At 35.4% G+C, this 19742-nt stretch overlaps 1 protein-coding gene across 2 annotated transcripts in view; it reads left to right on the forward strand.

Annotated features, from left to right (window-relative positions):
* Positions 1 to 371: 371 nt before the first annotated feature.
* Positions 372 to 19742, forward strand: part of LOC131667103 (delta-sarcoglycan) — a 100198-nt gene continuing 80827 nt past the window's right edge. For both annotated transcript variants that reach the window (XM_058940306.1, XM_058940307.1), the window contains exons 1-3: positions 372 to 508; positions 988 to 1097; positions 4107 to 4259. In XM_058940306.1, coding sequence (XP_058796289.1) covers positions 1095 to 1097; positions 4107 to 4259 — 156 coding nt within the window. In that variant the 5' untranslated portion in view covers positions 372 to 508; positions 988 to 1094. The remainder of the gene's footprint in view (positions 509 to 987; positions 1098 to 4106; positions 4260 to 19742) is intronic.

Below are 19742 nucleotides of genomic sequence, written 5' to 3' on the forward strand. Positions count from 1 at the left end.
CATTTTTAATGTCAATGAGCGGTCGAATAGTATAAGTCGAGCTAAATTCTTCATTAAAAATTTATATAATCTGGCTAGGTGCTCGCTATATCCATTGCATTTTTCAATATATATTTTTTAAATGTATTCGCTTATTGACATAGAAAAGAAATGTCTTAACCTAATATCTAATGTACCGATTGATTGACCTACAATGAGCTAGCTTTTGAAAATTCCTTAAAATGAGTCTCCTCATTGACCACCTGCGAAAAACGATAACACGGCGCATGCGCCAACTAGTCAGCACGTGAGCTAGCACTAAGCGCGCGCGGACGCACCAAGAGATGCAGCGGAGTTTTTGGGCTTCCTCCGGTTCAGTGCTGTGCGCGAAGCCGCGAGCGACGTATCGCGTGCTCTTACCTTTTTCAACGCTCGATCGTCACTCGTGCGCGTTGGAAACTTTATGGTTTTCATTTGTTTGTTTTTTTATTTTTCGTTATCGTTTATCCAACAAGTGATGAGCTCGATGGTAAATTTTTATTTTAGTCATTTTACATTTTTATTGCGGCTAGCTACGTGTTTGCCAATCAAAACAAAGCATTGGCATAAACGTTCTATTCACGGTGTCAGAAGTACTAAAAATCAAGTCTTTTTTATCGAAAACATACATGGAGTTGTTAAATGTTTGCTAATTAAAATTAGAAAAAGAAACAACGAAGTAAACTTTTGATTTAGAACATTATAATACAATAAATTAAGTCTTTTTTTATCGAACATGTACTACGTAGTTATTGTTAAATACGATAAATCGCGTTTAAAAGATTAGATAGCGTTGAGCAGAGACGTATAAATAACGAAAACTATCTCCCTGGCAATGTTTGCCATTTGGATTTTTCTTGCTGTATTGTGCTGTCATTATCGTTTATCTCGCAAACGCGTAGCTACTACACTTTCGTTCTTTTTCAATAAACATTACTACATACATAGAGTTTCTTCCTTTCTTCGTAGATGTTTACACAGGAGTTGCAGACGCTAGAAAACTGTTGATATATAGAGGAAGAGAAAAGAAGATAACTTTGCCGGATGCTCGTTACCGGCAACTCGCTATTTAAGAAATGGTAAGATTTTTCGATTGTTTACTTATTTATTTGCTGATGAGATTTCATCACCATACACCACATTTAGGAATTCAAATTCATATTTTTCTGAATGCAGATTTTAATTATCGGATATACTTTTATGAATTCGTGTATGAAAAATAAACTATGTCACTCTCATAAATCGAGTTTAATCAACCTATAAAATCTCATGGTGTCATATGTCTAGTTCATATACCTATGAATTTGACCTTGTTGTAAAGTATACAATCGAAGTATCGCGGAAGTGGATACAGAATTTCTGATAAAATAGTTGGATGAAATTCCCATAGTAGAATGTTAAACCTATTTTTCTTGTGAAAGTATGTCAAAATTTTTCTCATTCAACTATTTCTGATATTATGTAACAAAATCATAGTACGTAGCTTGAATTGTTTATACACGCCAGTCCACACAGATAAAAAGAATTTTTTTAACTATACCGAGAGAAATTTGACATGGTTTGCTGAAAATTCTTCAGTTCTATGTGCTTTTAAATGGTGAATTGTGCAGTAAGGAACACATTTTCTTGCAATAGTCTTTGACAGTAAGCGAACTTTTTAATGTATACTTGAACTTATTTTTGAAATAGTAAAAATTTACAGCAAAATAAACTCAACGCACCTTCATTTTGTTGTCTAGTCTAAACTATAGGAAACAAGTGTTTCTTTTAAAAAATTGTTTGTTAGTTGTTAGTGAGTTGCATAAATACCCTAGGTTTATTTAGTCAATACAATGATCCTTCGCATAAATAAAATAATTCAATTAATGGAGAATTTATAAAGTACTCTAACAATATTCTTGTTAAAATAAGCTATTGAAACAACTTTTTTGCTTTTAAAAAATTGTCAAAAATAACTTTTTTCGATGAATTAGAAATTGTTTTTAGATGTTATAATCCATAAATTAAAGCTGGAAACTTTATTGAATACAGCTACCTCAGAATAATAACAAAAATGTCCATTACCTGCATTCTGTAAAAAACTTTAGTATATTTTTAAAACGTGAATTCCTTTTGATCAAACATATTCATATCATATATTAATGTCAGATGTATGACTTGTGCTAACAGAGGAAGTAATAATCCTCATTGAAAATTGTTCATGCAATGTAATTAAATCCTCGATGTAATCACTCTTGCACATACAATACACTATTTAACCAACGCAGATACTAAAATGTAATAACAAAGACAGAGCCAATAAAAATTTTCATTAAAAAATATGTGATTACAAAAAAAAATTTTAATTCAGCTTTGATAAAAATAACCGATATGAAATTTACACGTAACATTAAAAATGTTTTTTTTTGAGATACATTCATATAAATTAATATTCCAATTGTATCTGATGGGCACAACTAGTAATTGAGCAAATAATATTTTTCTATCTTCAGTAAAAACAAAAGAAATGACAACAAGTAGTATGTTTAATTTTTATTAATCGCTCGTACTCACGTAATTATTCTATGTAAAAGCATTACAACAACTGAGATAATTTTTCGCGCTCGTTTAACTCGAAGTATTTCTATGTGAAAGTAAAATAGGTTTTCCATTTAGTTACAGCTTAGTCATACACGAATAGCAAAGTCATAATCACTATAAAAAGCTGCGTATTAACGAAAATTATATTTCCACACGTACATAACACAAGCATTTACCTCTCACACATCAAAAAAATAAAACCTCGCTCTGGCACAAGCTTGCAAGACTTAAACGCTCCGCGAGCATGGCGAAAAAAAATGTAAGCGCAAGCTTTGAATTCACGCCGGGCTGATGCTCTCGAGGAAAAATGTGGCTTGTAAACCACGTTAATTGCTTTTCCTTTTGCAGCAGCAGACGAGGTATTTTAAGTGGACGCTCGCGCTTGCTAGCTTGCCACACTAAAGTGCGCGATTAGGCGGCTGTATTTTCAATTGTTAATCGCCACGCTGAAAAGGAAATCCTACTGTTGCTACCTGTGTGTTTCGTGATTCAGACGTGCGATGTTGTTTTTAGGTTATTACCGGATGCTGCTTTTTTTACTTACAATTTACAACGAAATGAAGCTACTCCTATTATTATGATGAAATGAATACGTTTGAATTGACTTGTTATTGAATAGTATTCTTTGTTTTTTAGTGGTTCATTAAAGTATCGTTCGGTGATATATTTGGGATACTTACGAAGAAGACATGTAAATCGTTAATAAGATTATCAGAGTACGTATGAGTAGTACGAAATTTCAAATTATTCATTAAAATTATACAGTGCCAACCTTCAGAATGTCATATCTGAATGCCTTAACCTTCTCGAGCAAGATTAAAAAATAATCTCTTTTAAATGATAGCAACATTAATTGTTCTGTCCTTATCTTCTTGTCATCATTATGATTTATGAATTTTACAAAACTAAGTTTGTCAGTTGTTAGTATCATACCAAATATTAGCTTCACTGCGATTTCATCAAGCTATGTACTATACCTTGAAAGTCGACTGTAGAAGACAATTTGAAATGTAAGAGATGTATCTAAGTAACCTCAATATTTGTCTTCCACGGTGTCGTACTTTAATGCAATTCTCATTGACAAGAAGTTTGCCATCAATTTACAGCTTCAACAAGAATATTGTTTTACGAGTTATCTCTGCCGTTATAACGTTACACAGAATACAGCTGTGCAAGCTTCAGTATCATGCATATTTCAAAAGAAGAAAGACCTAATTAAATTACTGGGCTATTATTTTGTCAACTCATTGTTATTTTCGTATATTTTTGCAACGAAATGAGAGAAAAAGTAATTTAGACGTAATTATGCTTTGTCGTAAGCGCGCACACACGATCACACACATAAATCAAATTCTCATAAGCCAAGTACAAACAAGTATCATCGCAGCGAACAGTCGGGAGTCTCCAGGCAAATGATAATCCGCGAGCGAGGGCGCCACATAATCAATCTTTCTAGGCGGTGATAAGCGAGATGGACGATAATAACCCAGCAAGTGTAAATTTCGCAGATAAGCATGGAGGCGTCGCCGTCGAGTGGGACGCGAGCTCGGACGGCATTACTTACCACCTCCGCAACTGGCACTGCTGAAAGGCGCGTTGTCTTTCTACAACATCAGCAGCATGAGAATCGCACTTGGCCACACAACTGGTCTCCACACACGGTCAGTCTGCCTCAGATATTATCGTCCATTGCTTCTACTTTTTTTGTTTTTTTTTTTGCAATTGGCCTTGTTCTACTTTAACTTTTGGAATGAGTACGGACCAATCACAAGTCTCTGATTTGGTCGATAGAGAATAATTCAAAGTCAAAGTCATTCCTGATTCAAATACAAAAACCTCCGCGATATCAAACTCCAATCACTTTTCCCTTTGCAGAAAAGAAAGCGAGAAAAATCTCCGCAGGATACCACAAATCATAACATGTGAGTGTATGTGTGTGTTCCATTAAAAGCGAAATTGAACATATTTCGATCAGTCATACTCACTTGTTCTCGTTTTTCTCTCCTCGAAAAAAAAATCGTTTGTATAACACGTAGAGAGAAAAAGAAATTCACAAAGTCATGACTCTCCAAGGCGCGATATTTCATGCTCGAGACACTCGTCGTCGTCTAGATAAAAGGGTGTGGTATATCTACTTTGTCGCTAATGCGACAACATTCGATGTGACATACCAGCGCGAAATGGAAATGGAAGCTGATCGATGTCCTGCGACTTTTACGCCTTTCTCTCGATGATGACTAATAAACGAAAACGCTTTACGCGTTATTAATTCGAAACAATGAAACGGCACTTAAACTCGCGCTTCTACGCGAGTGACTTCAATTTTTTTTTGCGCTGAGACAGCGATTATATAGGCTTGCCGTACGCGCGGAACTTTTACGAGCTAAATCGATCCTAGCAATATAAATCCGCTCTACAATCTGGCAGTGACTTTTTACGGTCTCTCGCGCGCGTGCAAACTATCAGCTAATTAAATTTCCTTTTTTTTGGTACGTTCGATTATCATGCAAAGACAAACAACGAAAGTGTGAATATTTGATCAGCTTCGCGGCGGCGTTGTAAAACCAGCGCTAACCAATCGTTCCTCAAGCTCTCACCTGTTTGCCGGTCAGTTTACAAGCTTCGAGCTCCGCCTCGCGCGCTATCTTCGTTACACCTCGCGCTCATCTCTCTCCGCTTGCCGCTGCTGTGTTCGCCGGCGAATTTGCATGGGTTATTCGAGTTGTCACCACGACCCTAATTTCACTTGACGTTGATCAACTTAGTATCTACGCCGGAGGGATCCAGATTCGCTCTCTTCTTCTTTTTCGCTTGGTATTGTAATTTCACGTTGGTATTGTAACGTGACGTTGGCTGCTGAGAAACTATCAAGCCGTATTTATAAGATACGTTTGATATGATATAATTATCGAGTTTATAAGCGCCGTTTATTTATCAAAATAAGTATCACAGAGTAAACCCAACAAAACAAAAATGTCATAACTTGATTGACGTATTAGTCGAACAGAGCCGAACTTGTATACACGATGATTTATATTCAGCAAAGAACGCGTAGCATGGCAATCACAACGAAAGATCAATCTCACAAAAGAAAAAGCCCTAAAGCAGTAGTAGCACTAGGGATTCCGGAGAGAGAAAAAGGCAGAAAGAAACATTCAGCTGAAGCGAGGATAATCAATAATAAATAGTCGAAAAAACAAGGGGAAAAGATAGATCCACCCGCGAACAAAAGAAAAAGAAAGAAAATTAATTTTGTCCTCTACCGTTGATAATTAACGTAAGGTCAGTAGGTCGATCGATTTTAACATCATAATATTATCGGAAACAGGCATATTTTACAAAGAACGGAATTTCATGTTCGCAGATATTATTCAGCACCAAAAAAGTTTCTCTCTCTCTTCTATCTATCTCTGCATTCTTTTTCGGTCTCGACAATTACCCGATTAAATCACTTAAATCACCTCATCCAAGAATTTTCAATATTTCCAACGAACTGGTTTTCAAAAACTAATGTTCGCTTTTTAATCACAAAACACATATACATTTGATGTTTTATCATTGAAGAAAAAATATTTTTTTCGAAATATGCGAACAACGAGAGGTTGATTAGTCCGAGTCGTAAATAAGAGTATCTCCCGCTTTTTTTACGGCCGAGTGCCAAGACTCTTTCGCGGCTTTTTTTGTGCGAGTGAGAGAGAGAGAGAGAGAGGGAGAGGGAGAGAGAGAGAGAGAGAGAGAGAAGCTTATTTATGAGCGTGGCATCTGTTATGCGCGACTCGACAGAAAGATTGGGTGCCGACGACTTCGGTAATTTATTTATTGCCTATTGCACGAGCGGATTATTCCGATAGATTTTACGCATATATGCAGGTTGGTTCGTTGGTGTGATTGTGTACCGAAAATTTACGATGGCGTAATTGTAAATTAATGATGATTTTGTATTTTCTTGGGTTGAATATTGTCTATATATATTAGTAATATTCTTGATATTAGTGTTCTCAATACGTAAGTCACTAATAGTAATTTCTAAACGATCGTCTTTAACGTCAATAGATATAACAAATCCTTATGCAAATCAACAAATTATAAATTTAATTTTCGGAGTACGTCCATTTAACCTTTTAAAAGGTACCCCTTTGTAGCTACTACTCTAGTTATATAACTAATTATTAGCATTCATGAGTTTATTGATTACGAAAATTAAAAATGTCGTATCGAATGTGGTACATAAATTCATTATCTGCAGTTTTCAAATGAAATTTAAAAGAATTATTGTTACAAAGAATTCTGAAAAATGTGTATCACAAAATTGTGGAGAATACGTAAACGATATTTCATAACCTTAGCTATTCATGTTATGGCAAAATTCTTTTATTGTCTAAAAGAAAAATCGCATTTTTGTGCTACATATTTATATATCATTGTTCTTTAAAGGGTTCATAATTCGTGACTAAAGAAGAATTCTTCAGAGTTAAAAAAAAGTATCCATTTGTGAATGAAATTTACATTATTTTTTATTAAAAAGAAATTTCTTATTTTAAAAATGCAACAAATCAAAATCAATCCACAAAATTATTACAAAAAATTCTGAATTCATAAAGATCATCGAACTTAAAGAAAAAAAGCAAGATAAGAAAAAGTTCCGGGGAAAGGATCCCGACAAAGGAGAACAAAGCTGCAAAAAAAGAGAGAAAGAGCAAAAAGGAAGAGAGGGTAGTGGAAGCCATGCACGCAGTAGCTCTCTTTTATTCTGCGGCGAGGCGGCGACCGTTCATTCATATTATACGCCGGGGTCGCTTTATCACGAGCGTATCAACTGTTTTGTCAGTTCGCGGCGATGAATGGGACTTCTTCTTCATTAGAATTATCATCGGCAGCGTATATATACCCATAATATAAGAATAATATCTATTCTTAGAAAAAAAAGGAAGTGAGACTATCCAAAGTTGATATTTCATTACATTGTATAATCGATTTTGCGAGATAAAAAAAATGAGAGTATCTGGAAATCCTCAAAGTTATATTGTCATCATCGCAAGGGAGAGATAAAAAAATTCTATTACTTCTTAGAGGCATTTTCGCGATAAGGTGAAGGGAGGGAGAAAACGATCGTTACGGATTCTCAACAAAACTGCTCGGACCGCAAAGCCGCTCAAGTACTGGACATGCACTGCTGTGCGCTTTTTCCTCGATAATCGTATCGAGCAAGCCAGCGCACGGCAAATTGAAAACGGAAAAGAGAAAATCGGGTACGAGTCTTTGAAGTCGTTCATAATTTCTCTTAATAACTTGCTTTCTTTTTTCTTTCCGTAAAAATTGCTTTGGAGAAAAAGTTATATCAGGTCGATTATTAATAGTCGTTTCAGAAGTTTATGCCTATACATATATATACCGAACGGGTCGAGTGAAATGAGAAGCTTGCTTTGGCAAAATAGACGTCGTAAAGGAGGATGAAGAAAACGGTTGTCTTTACCGACCGTCGGTTATACTCTCCGCGCACGCGCGCGCGCGTGTGTTTTATGCTCGGTACCTTCATTTTGATAGGTTTAATGACCGCGCTACGCTTGCAAAGCCATCCTAGGTGATGTGCGTGCCCTCCACAGCAACAAACTGCCTTTGTTTCGAAAATTAGTTTTCCAGTAAATCTCCGGTCGAATGGAATATACAATTTGTGAATATTCCTTTCGATAGGTGCTCTAAAGACCACAAAATAAGTATAAAGAAGTGCGCGCGTAAGTTATACGGTCTATTCTAAGGAGAGGAGATCAGGTGCGCACTGTGCGCGCGAAGACGTTTCGTTGCCTTATTTACGAGGAACTGAAGATCCTTCAAAAACGAACAGTACGAGCGCGAATAGACTGCTTTTAAAAACAGTTCGTAAAAGAGAGAGAGAGAGAGAGAGAGAGAGGGGGGGGGAGTGGCAAGTAATGGTGCTTCCAAACACGCAACTCGAATTTTCAGTTTATGAGCCCGCAACTACTGTCTATCCTTTAAGCTCCTTTTAATGGATACGGCTCTGCAGTTTTCGAAATGCGTAGCTATAGCTCTATTTTAAAAATAGTTTGTTCGAAGTAAAAAACGCGGAGTCGCCTTAACGAACGCGCAACGGCACTCGCGGAAAGTCGTTAATTTCGTTCGAGGCTCACTGCACTAACTCAATTAACGTCCAGCGTTCGAGGATGAGCGCCCCTACACATATACACACATCCAGAGAGTTGTACGCGCGGATTGATGCATTACCGGGGCGCCGTCTGTCCGGCAGCGGATGTTTCGGGAATGCGATTGCGTCGGGAGCTTCGACAAGCGCGGATGATCTATCGGCTTCTCCTTCTCTCGCTATACCTTGTAAAGCTATGTGTACATACCTGCGCCTGCGAAAAAAAAAAAACAAAAATCAACCATTCATTTGTGATATAATATTAATTTCATACCTTTAAATTTAGCTCTGCTCTAACAATATTTTCTTTTTATATTCAAGTGCTATGCCATACTAGCATTCATTTAATTCCGTTACTTACTTTTTGAAACTTCAATTCGTTAGTTACTTTGTGAGGTTCATTTTAACCAAATAATTAGAATTTTATGAGCTGAAATTTGCTTAAACTTCTTACTAAGATGATATTTATTGTTTTCAGGTTCCTCAAAAGTCTAATGTTATATCAAATACAAAACAATTATTTTTTAAACCAAACTCGTGTGGGTAGCTACCTTGAAGAATACTTTGAGGGCTTTGAGGGCTTTGAGGAAGGTTTGTGTAGCAAAATTTTCAGATGCACGGATATGTATGGCATTATCGAGATAGAGAGGAAGAGAGAGAGAGAGAGAGAAAAAGAGAAAGAGAGAGTTTTGCATAAATTAACCTTTTTTATTATGTGTTTATCACTTCACTTGATTGACGTCTATTCACCTTTATGATCAAACGCTGAAATGTCAAAGAAATAGAGATAGTTTTAAAGAGACAGCGGGAGAGAGAAAGGGAGAGAGAGAGTTTTGCATAAATTAACGCTGGCACGTGTATTATTTCACGGGTCGAGAAACTTCAAACTACTTAATCGGATTAAATTTAGTTTGTAAGCCATTTACATGATTGCGGTCGGCCGAGCGAGCAATGTATATGCAAAAAACTTTTAAAAAATTTTTCATGAAAATTGAAACAAATAGTTTCGAGAGGTAGCTTTCAGTTGATGTTTCACTGAGCATATATGATTAATATCGCGAGATGGATGAGTTTGAAGCTTTCATATGTTATCGTTAGATAAATATCAGCGAAACTCTATAAAAGCGTACACTGCCCGGGCAATAAATCGTGTGCAATCTGTGAAATCCATAATCAAAATTAATTTTTGGTAATTAAATGAAACGTGAGAAATTAAGTTGGGATTTTCAATTGCTGATCGAATAACACAATTCACAAAATGAAAAGAATAGTTCAATCGCCGAGCTAGTGATATCTAGTAATAAAATATTAAGGTCTTTTGTGAACTTCGCGAGTCGCAATTTGACGTACGTGTAGTTGTCCAGAGTTTGCGTAATTCTCTCTTTTTGATGTGAATAATAAAATATTGAATTAGATTATTTAAAACTAATAATATTGTAAATAAGAAAAGCAGAAGAAGTAATGCACCGTGTACACGAGTGTTCTTCACCTAACGAAACAAAGAATTATATGTGTATGTGTGCGCGCACGCGCGCGCGCGTGTGTGTGTGTGTGTGTGTGCGTGTGTGTATGTATGTATATATTCTACGGCCCTCGTGATTTTTCTTCTCTCAGAAGTGCGAGAAAAAATTAAAAAATCCGTAGCGTCTGGTAGAATTGAACGAGTAAAAAGAAAAGAAAGAGGGAATTATTTAAAAATATATTTCCCTAGTTGAATTGCAACGATCGTAAATCACCATCCGTAAGTTCTATTTTTTTGTTCAAAAAGTCACGCGTCGAAATTGATGCCTGCAAGAAGGAACGAGAAAAAAAGATTCCCCGCGTGCGTGCACTTAATTGTCAAGGGAGCGAGGCGAGAGAGCAGGTGGCGCTAAACGCGCCGCGGCTGCTTCCGATATCGAGCCGGCACGCCGGAAAATTACGGAGTCACGGCATGGCAAAATAAGGCAAGGGAGGCCTCTCTTTCTCAGATCATTGCTTGAGTTGAGACTTTTCTGTGAAACGGTGATTAGTGACTTTTTTCAGGCGAATCGTCATCAATAATAGCTTGAATTCGTTCGTATTATTTTTTTCGAGTAGTACAAGTAATGATTTGGTCAGACGTTTTTCTCATCTGTATAATTTTCTATAAATCAAAAAATTCATGTTTTCGATTATATCTGCCAACTACCATTATTATAATTTTTTATTTTCTTGATATATCTTTGGATATTTTATATAAAATAGAAAATTTAGTACGTCTTATAAAAAAATTTTTTCTTTTAAAGATTTTTTTACTGAATAGTTAATAATAATATTAGTTCCGGATAGTATTATAATTTTCTCTCGGTTAAATTATTTTGTGTAAAATTTATGTGTTGACAAATATTTTCATTCGTAATTTGATAAAAACTTAAAATATTGATTATTGAACAAATAATGAATTTTAAAATAAAACTTTTTTAGCAAATCAGGTCTGATTAATTTCAATTGAATATGCTGCAATATATTATGAAAAACATTATGTTTTTGAATTTTATAAGGGCTGGACTAACGTTTTACCGATAGTTATGTGTGAAAAAATATAAATCCAAAACTACTCAAGCAGGAAAAAATATACACGTAGGTAAAAAGCTGTAATTTTATTGTGTCTGTTATAATATGCAGCGGCATAGTCGTATTGATAGGATGTATGCTGAAACCACGAAAACCAGTGTCAGCAGTTTTGGCCGCAAAACAAACATTCGCGTACACAAACACATTGAAAAGGTAACATCTTGTACAGGCTTGTGGTGGGTGGGTGGGCAAAACCAGAAACACGACGAATGACGGATGCTCGAATTTCGCGAGGCCGACTGTAAAATTTTCCATTTCGCTCACGACCCGCAGACACAGAGCGAAAGCTACGTGTTTTACGATTACGGCCGGAAAATGCCTCTAGAGGAATTGTTTCGAGACTCGTATGAATTTTGATAGGAGAGAACTCCCAAGTAGAAATCATCGAGCGACCGACAGAGAAGATTCACTTTCTCATCATTTGCGGCTTCTACTATAATTGACTAAACATCGTGAGTAAGTAAGTACTGGGCTGACATTATTTCTTATAAGAATAAGGACTGAAACATATATATGTATCATTCTTCGATGTCACGCTTATTTTAGATAATATTTCCTTGTTTTTCATCGTATTAGGTTCCAAACGACACTGCGATATTGTTTGCTCGTTTTTGCTTTATTTCTCAAATCTTAATTTACTTGAACGAATTTTTCTTTCTGTGTTTGTGAAAATATAAATGAAATATAAGTCAATAAGAACTGACAAATCAAAGAAAAAACAGTAAAGCAATTTGTGCTATCAATAAATTGCAAAAAAAGCGTCTGATGTACTTCCAGCTATCTTGCCATATTACTCGTAAAAAAAAGTAACTCTAACATCTGTCTCAGTTTACTCTTGAAAGAAAATCGCTTGAACGTGACCATACACACATACACACATGCATCCTCCATACGGAAAAGAAACACTATAATAACTTACTATTAGCGTAAGTAGTGGTAACGTCATCGTAATTTACGAGGAAGTAAGAAAAAAAATACATTTATATTTCCGTGACAGAATTTATGTGCCGGCGCGCTTCACCGCGAGGAGAGTATGTGTCGCTTTAATAAAAGTTTCGATAGGCAAGTCTCGCGCCAGGCAGCCAGCCGATACCTACTACTACAGCACTAAATCAGTCGCGCTCTCGAGGGTTGTAAGACGCACTTTCACACACACATACACACATACAGAGTATGTTGGACCTTTTACTGCACAGCTGCTCGCTGTCGTCTTAAACGCTTTTGGCTACTCTACTTTTTTTGACCAGCAGCTCTTTACACGTTTAAGAAAGTTTTTTTTCAAATAACGAGAGAAAAAGAGAGATAGGGGAGAGAAAATTACTTCAGATATAAATACGAGTATATTTGTATTGATGGGAGACTGCAAGTGTCGAGATTTCTATTTTGAGGATTCAGGTCGTTTGTGATTCATTCTGCGTACTTAAGGGCTAGACTTGGCATCATTTGGTAATTCATACGAAAAAAATGAGGAACCTTTACTATTCATAAACATTCAAAATGAGAAATGCACAGATTATTTTAAAAGATTGTTACATCTTTCAAAATATGTATCGTGCTATATAGAAAAAGCTCTATACCCGCCATCCGTCTACTGTCACCAACGTATTCATAAACATATCGCGCACGTGCGAGATTCATTCATATTTAATCGTCATATATTTTTGTAAAAAAATCATCCGCGCTTGGAAATCTGGACTCTCAAGAAGCACTTGGTATACTTGTCAAAAGTTTCTCTCTATTTCGCGTCATTCTAAAAAATTCAACGAAAAAATATTTTCGTTTTTTTCGACTTTCTTCTTTTTCTTATAAAAGCGTGCGAGAAAACAAAGGAGGATGAGCGTTTGGAGGATTTAAACGAGACAAGTCCAAGTTTCTTCTTCCGAAAAGAGTGTCTTAGAGAGAAAGAGAGAGAGAGAGAGGGAGAGAGGGAGAGAGAGAGACGGGCTTTTCTACTCTGCCAAGTGTCGTCGCTTTTGTAGAATTTAGCCGCGCACCATAGTATTTTGAAGTTGAGAGGAGTGATTTTATAAACTTGATCTTCGTTTTTAATTCTAAACAAGTAAAAAGATAAAATTTTTTATGAATTGAACATATTACGCAGTATAAACTATTATATCTTTCTGTTATCAAGTCAAATATCAATTGATCTGTCTTCCTTTTTTTTTCTAAAGAAAATCATTGTATTCTTAAAACTATTATTCCATTTTAAATTGAATTTCGCACAAATCACAATAAATTGAATTTATATTTTTTTTATTTACCCGTTTCGCAATAAAATTTGATCAATCTGATGCTTCTGCAAAAACTCGCAGAGCTTGAAACTCCGAGAAGGCTCGAGCGTTCGAGTTTTCCGAATTTTGAAGCTTTCAAATTCCAAACATGTTTAAACTGATTTGCATACTTTTTTATCTGTTTAATGATTCAAGTTGTATATTCGATCGCTGCAGATATTCAAGATTTGCAAATGTCTATAGATTTTACTTAATCATATTCAAAAGCTGGTTTGCAAAATTGAGTCGTCTAATCGTTACTTTAAATTCGTTATCGAAACCTATTTCAAACTGAAATAAGCCATAAAATGTTAGAAAAGAGGACGGTTTTGCATTCAATGTTTGGATACTATTCATATTTCATGATTCCCAGTGTGAAATTGATTTTGTTATAAAATTCCAAGTAACTCTCCAAGTAACTATCCAAGTAACAAACCAGACTTCCTTCATTGAAAAAATGAACCTTCGAACAATTATTTTATTTTAATCAGTACGTGCATGGAACACTTGAAGTTGAGACCTAAAAGAAGCTTAATATGCTTGTATAAAGTGATCTGGTTTATAGAACTACAAAAAAGAGGCATAAATTGATGAGTCTTTGTTCGCATTGTATTGTGCTCTAGGTGTAAGAAATGCGAGCGCACTTTCATCTTTTACTTTAGCCGTCATCTTTTCTCACAACCCAGTAAGTAGTTGCCATGTGGGATCAAGACCACCGCCCTAGCAAGGTAGCAGGGAGTTAGAGAAAGAGAAATATAGTGGAAAACCATCGTAAAGCCCATTAGTCCTAGCACGTGTTTGTCTCGCCGGGTCATAAATTTTAAATTTATGAGGAGAGAGCTGTGATGGCAATCGATAAGAAAGAGGCCCATGGGTGGGGAGTTGCGCCCTTTGCTCACAGCGCCGAAACGCTGTCAAGAGGCCGGTCAGTTCCACAGAGATATTTAGACCTTTAGAGCGCACTCTTGTCTCAATTCTATCACTCTTGGCTCCAGCTATTCTGAGTCTCTGTCAAATGCCTAACGTTTGACTTCGGTCCTCTTCCATCAAGGGATCGCTGACTGCGTCATGCTGAGTCTGAGGATACTCTTCCTGCTTGGATGAATCTTATCACAAATATGTGTATCTAGCTGGTTTGTGAATGATCATTCAACTTACGTTTTGTACAGACTAAGCGAACCTCCGTGAAATTATTTACCCATTTAAATAATTTGTAGAGTACATTGTAGTTTATTTCCTTTGTTGAGATACCCTGAATTTAAATGGCTTTTTTCTTATTCCAGTACGAAGTTTTTTATGCCGGCTGAAATTCAAGGTCGTAGTTTTATTATATTTTATATTGAATTTATTTACATTTTAATTTTCATTAAAGCGTCAAGTTTTTATTTAAAACTGCAGTGTTTACATTTAATCATTCACACCTGTACCCAAACCACCCATTATATCAGTAAAAAGTTACCAAGGTAGTTTCTACCTAATTTAATCTTATTCCTTTTTGTTATTTTTTTCGAATTAATATGCTTAGATTATTAAACTAACATTCTATTAGTAGCTTTGTAAAAAATTCACGTGCAAATAATTATAATTCTATGTAAAAAACTAAAGAAAATAAAATTAAAAGTCCAAGCCCATTATCATCCATTCATTATTCTGTTTTCAACATTGATACTGAATCGATAAAAATATATTTCAAATATCACCAATATCCCACAAAATAAGCATTCAACAACTCATCACAAAAACTCGTAATTACTTCAAACCCGCGTTAATGGTAACTCGTTCAACCTTATGATTTGCAAGTAGTTTGACACTCACGAGGTACATAAAACTTTCAAGCTCGGATCAAAGAGAAAAAAACTTAACGCCCTCATAAATAATCTGATATGCGTTTCGAAAAAAGGAAGAAGAGAGGGCTCAGCTGTTATACTCCCTTGAGCGGCGTCAAAAATCTCAAGGAGTTTCCCCTGCTACGAACTCGTAAATACATCGTCTTCACTCCCTATGCTAAAGAAGCTCAAAAGAAGACAGCCGCAGGGGCAGGAAAGAAAGTTGAGAATATTGTTCCTGCGTGTGCGTTTATGTGTCTTTATCTTTTTTTTTCGATAATCAGCGATGTGTAGCAGCAATTGAAATGTAAAATCATTTAAGTACGACTCCACAGATTCCTGAATTATTGTCTAAAATTTTGCTTTATTTTCAATTATTGTAATCTCCGATTTTAGCTTGGGAATACTGCTACGTCATGCATTAATGCTCACTCGCTTACACGAGAGGTAGAATATTTCAATTAATCCTTGCTCGTATACGTTAATTTATTTATCATAGCATGTGTGTAATCGCACGTAAGTTTCCGATTATTCTTGTTATCTATACGTGTGTTATTATTAATAGTTTGATTCATCAATGTTAATTAAAGCGAAGTCGACAATTGATGGCGTTGATTTTCGAAAACAATTGCATGTTTGCGTTATGAAAAGGGTGGACTTTTTGCCATAAGCGATTTTACGGGTCACAAAGTTTAAGAATCGATGCCCACCACTGACTTTTTATTTTTGTTACAACAGTTCGAGTGTACCTTACTCAGAATAAAAATAAGCGTTGCAAGGGTGATAAATATAGTCTACATTTGTTATACATCACGTACAAGAATTGAAAATACAGGTCTGCGTTATTAACGACGGTGTCGTAAAGTGTACGTACTTTTTGGTTTTTGTACGCTGAATTAGCAATTATCAGGCAAAGGACTTCGCTAATTATAAATTCTTCGAGGATTTTTTAGAAAGAGTAATTTATCACGTTACAGAGTTTTAAGTGTAGATGAGTTTGATAAATTCTTCGCCATCGGTGAACATTTTACTACGTATCGCGTTGTCTTCAATAACAATTGTTTTTGAGCATGAATGAAGAGGAAAGTGTTTTCCGTTCGCTGGACATTTTTCTAGAAGTGACATTCCCTTTTCAACGATTCGTCGAGATTTTCCAACCGGAGAATTTTCCACGTTCGTGAAAAATTTACTCACAACCACGTACGCTTGACATATACAGTCAAAACCATGTTTTCCTGATAGAATAACAATTGGTTATAGCTTCGGATATCGACACGCAGACGAAAAAATTGGGTGGTAGAATCACTCCATAAGCCGCGAGAGATTGGTATAAAGCTTTGTGCGCCAATTTCATGCAGGAAAAAGTAAATTAGGATGCGGTACTAACGAGCAAACCACAAAAAATTGTCTAGTGCATATCGCGATATGTAGAGTCTTTTTTGATGATCTAGAAAATAATGCATTGAAAACAACGAATATGGGCTATGTTGCATTATTTTTAAAGCGATAAAAATTATTACTTTATTGTTTACTAATTATGGAATCAGCGCTCTAAAATATATAAAAACAACCGTAAAAAAAAGATGCCGAATACCAGTCTAATAACGTTGTTTGCAAGCAACGAGTTAATAAAAACTATTCTCGGGTTGGACTGTAATTTCGCAACAATGATAACACAGCCGATACTAATGATTCATGGAAGCTTACAAATAACAGGTAAAAGGATTTTACGATTCTCTCTCTATCTCTCTCTCTCTCATTGGCCATTCAAGATATATCTTGGCTCTCCATTAAATGAACTCTCTCGTTGTTCTTCGCTTAATTAGTAGAAAATCCTTCACTACACGCATGTACGGAAAATACACCGTATATTTTTCGACGGCCTACTTAATTGAATTTCAAACGCGTGCGTTTGCTCTTTATCGACGTCCAATTGCTGTCCATCCGTAGGGATTAAAGCGTTAAGGGATTTTAAAGCTGCTGCCGAGTTGACGTATACGAATGATAATCGCTTTTCACGCATCTGCGCGCGGATGAAAAAAAAGTGAATTTCCTAACGCTGCTTAATTCAACTTAGCGATCATGTACAACAAGTAAAAGCATTTTATAATAAGATCAAAATCAAAATAAAAAAAGTTATTAATTATTGCATTAAGATATTCCCTTACCCATTCCATAATGTTTTTTTTCAATTTGATTGAACTGAAAAAACTTTACCATTACCAAGTGAATTTCGTTACTTATTTCATCTCTCAAAACGCTAAACATCGTCTTTTAGAAGATGAAAATTTTCGATGCGCGCTCGTTTAACCCAGTTTTTGCAATTGAAATTAATGGCAAAAATTTTTCTGCAACTCGCGTAACATCCAGCAGATGGATTTATTACTTTGCCCTCGTCACTGCTATATATGTATATGCGCTGATTCATCAATATCACAAATAGAACTTTAATTAATTCCCCTCTACCCAAAGTTTCGATTTGACGCTGCATGAAGAATGAGCGCCCTATATAAACTCTCCGCAAGCAAGTCTCCGCGTCGTAAAGGATACGCTTCTGAAGTTCATTGCTGTGCCATGAGTGAGTTTGTTCGATGTATATCTCTCTGCACTTTTCCCTTAGGTTTTATGCCAACAGTGAAATCTCCCTTTATTTTTTATTATATTTTATGGCATATTTGTAATTAATTGTTTTTGTAACATGTGATAACACTCGTACGTGCAAAGGAAGCAACTTCAAATGAGTTTTTTTTGGGAAACGTACGTGAAACGTGAAACATGTAAAACAGAAATAAATACTTTGGATTGCTAAAAGTGAGAAAGTACAAAATATTTTTACAATAACAAAGTCATTTATTTTTCGTGAATATTTTTATATTATTTTATATTTCAATATTATTAAAATGTTATTTTATTATTTAAAATTTGAAAATTTTTAAATATTAATTAAAAATTATTATTATAAACATTTAAGTATACTTTTACTTAAAATGAGAGATTTCTTAGAATTACAAATTTTTGTTCAAACATACTCAGTTGAGAAAATGTTGCACGCAATTGACATCCTTTACTTTGTAACGACAGAGACAGAGATAGAAAAAAATCGATGCATTCAATGAATTAAAGTGAACCCTCTTCGATTGATATCTCGACAATTATGGGTTTATTTATCATCCAATGCTTTCAGAAGTTTGTCCTTCCTTTCCTTATTCTTGGCCGCCGGGTATTTTTGAACTAAAAGGCCGAGAGAGTGAGTTCGACGTTCGTACCGCGCGTAAGAGAGTCGAGAGCAGGTCAATCGCTCGTTCGAGCTTTATTGGATTTTCATTTCGCTCGTGATATTTATAATCATTGGTAATTGATAGTGGAAAAACCTTTTGCTTGATAAGCTGTTCATGAAATATTTATCAAATCGTATTGAACGATGATCCCGCAAATGATATACGCAAGCCATGCCAGAATCTAACTTAACTATTACAAACAATCGACTTTTCGGAATTCTTTAGTACAGTAAACCATTTGCTTACTTGGGTGTTAATGAAATTTCAATCATTTATCTCATTTGAACTTTGCAAAAATATGTTGGATTCGCGAGAAATGAATATAATGTAACATAGTTTTCATTAAATACTTACCTTACTATAAGGAAAAATATTTTTTAGTGTAAAAAGTTTATACCTTTGTATTAGTCTTATTCTTATAGGTTAAATATTTGAAACATTCATGTGAAAGTGAGTTCAACGTTTGGATAGCAAAAGAACGCTAATTTTTTTTTTGGTTTTATATCAATTTTTAATATTAATTTTTCAAAATAATCAATAGGTAAAAAAACTAAATCTAATTTAACAAACGGCTGCGCATAAGAAATAGTATTGTCGCAATAGATAACTTAATTCCTCACTGCAATTTACTGATATCACACATAGACTGTCATTTATAAAAAAAATAACACGAACGCGTCTAACCAATTATATACATAAAGATAGGGTTGATTAAATGGTAAAACTGTTATCATCGTTTGTCTGTCGTTGGGCATTGCTCTCTCTCTCTCTCTCTCTCTCTCTCTCTCTCTGTCTCCCGTTTGTTTACACAGCGGTGACATCGTCGTCCAGACCAATCATCATGAAAGCTTGATTAACTCGCGCGAGCAAGCGAGCGAGCGAGGGAAAAGTTGAGAGCTACTTTGCTTGACAGTTGCAGTGCTACACACTTTCGCATACAAATTTCTGCTTTTGCTTGGATAAACATTCGCAAAAGCCTTCCTTGGTAGTTTACGCGAAGTTTGATAGAATAAGTTTA

This window comes from Phymastichus coffea, unplaced genomic scaffold (genome assembly GCF_024137745.1).
Source record: "Phymastichus coffea isolate CEN01 unplaced genomic scaffold, Cenicafe_Pcof_1.1 PCOF00063, whole genome shotgun sequence".
Classification (NCBI taxonomy): Eukaryota; Metazoa; Arthropoda; class Insecta; order Hymenoptera; family Eulophidae; genus Phymastichus; species Phymastichus coffea.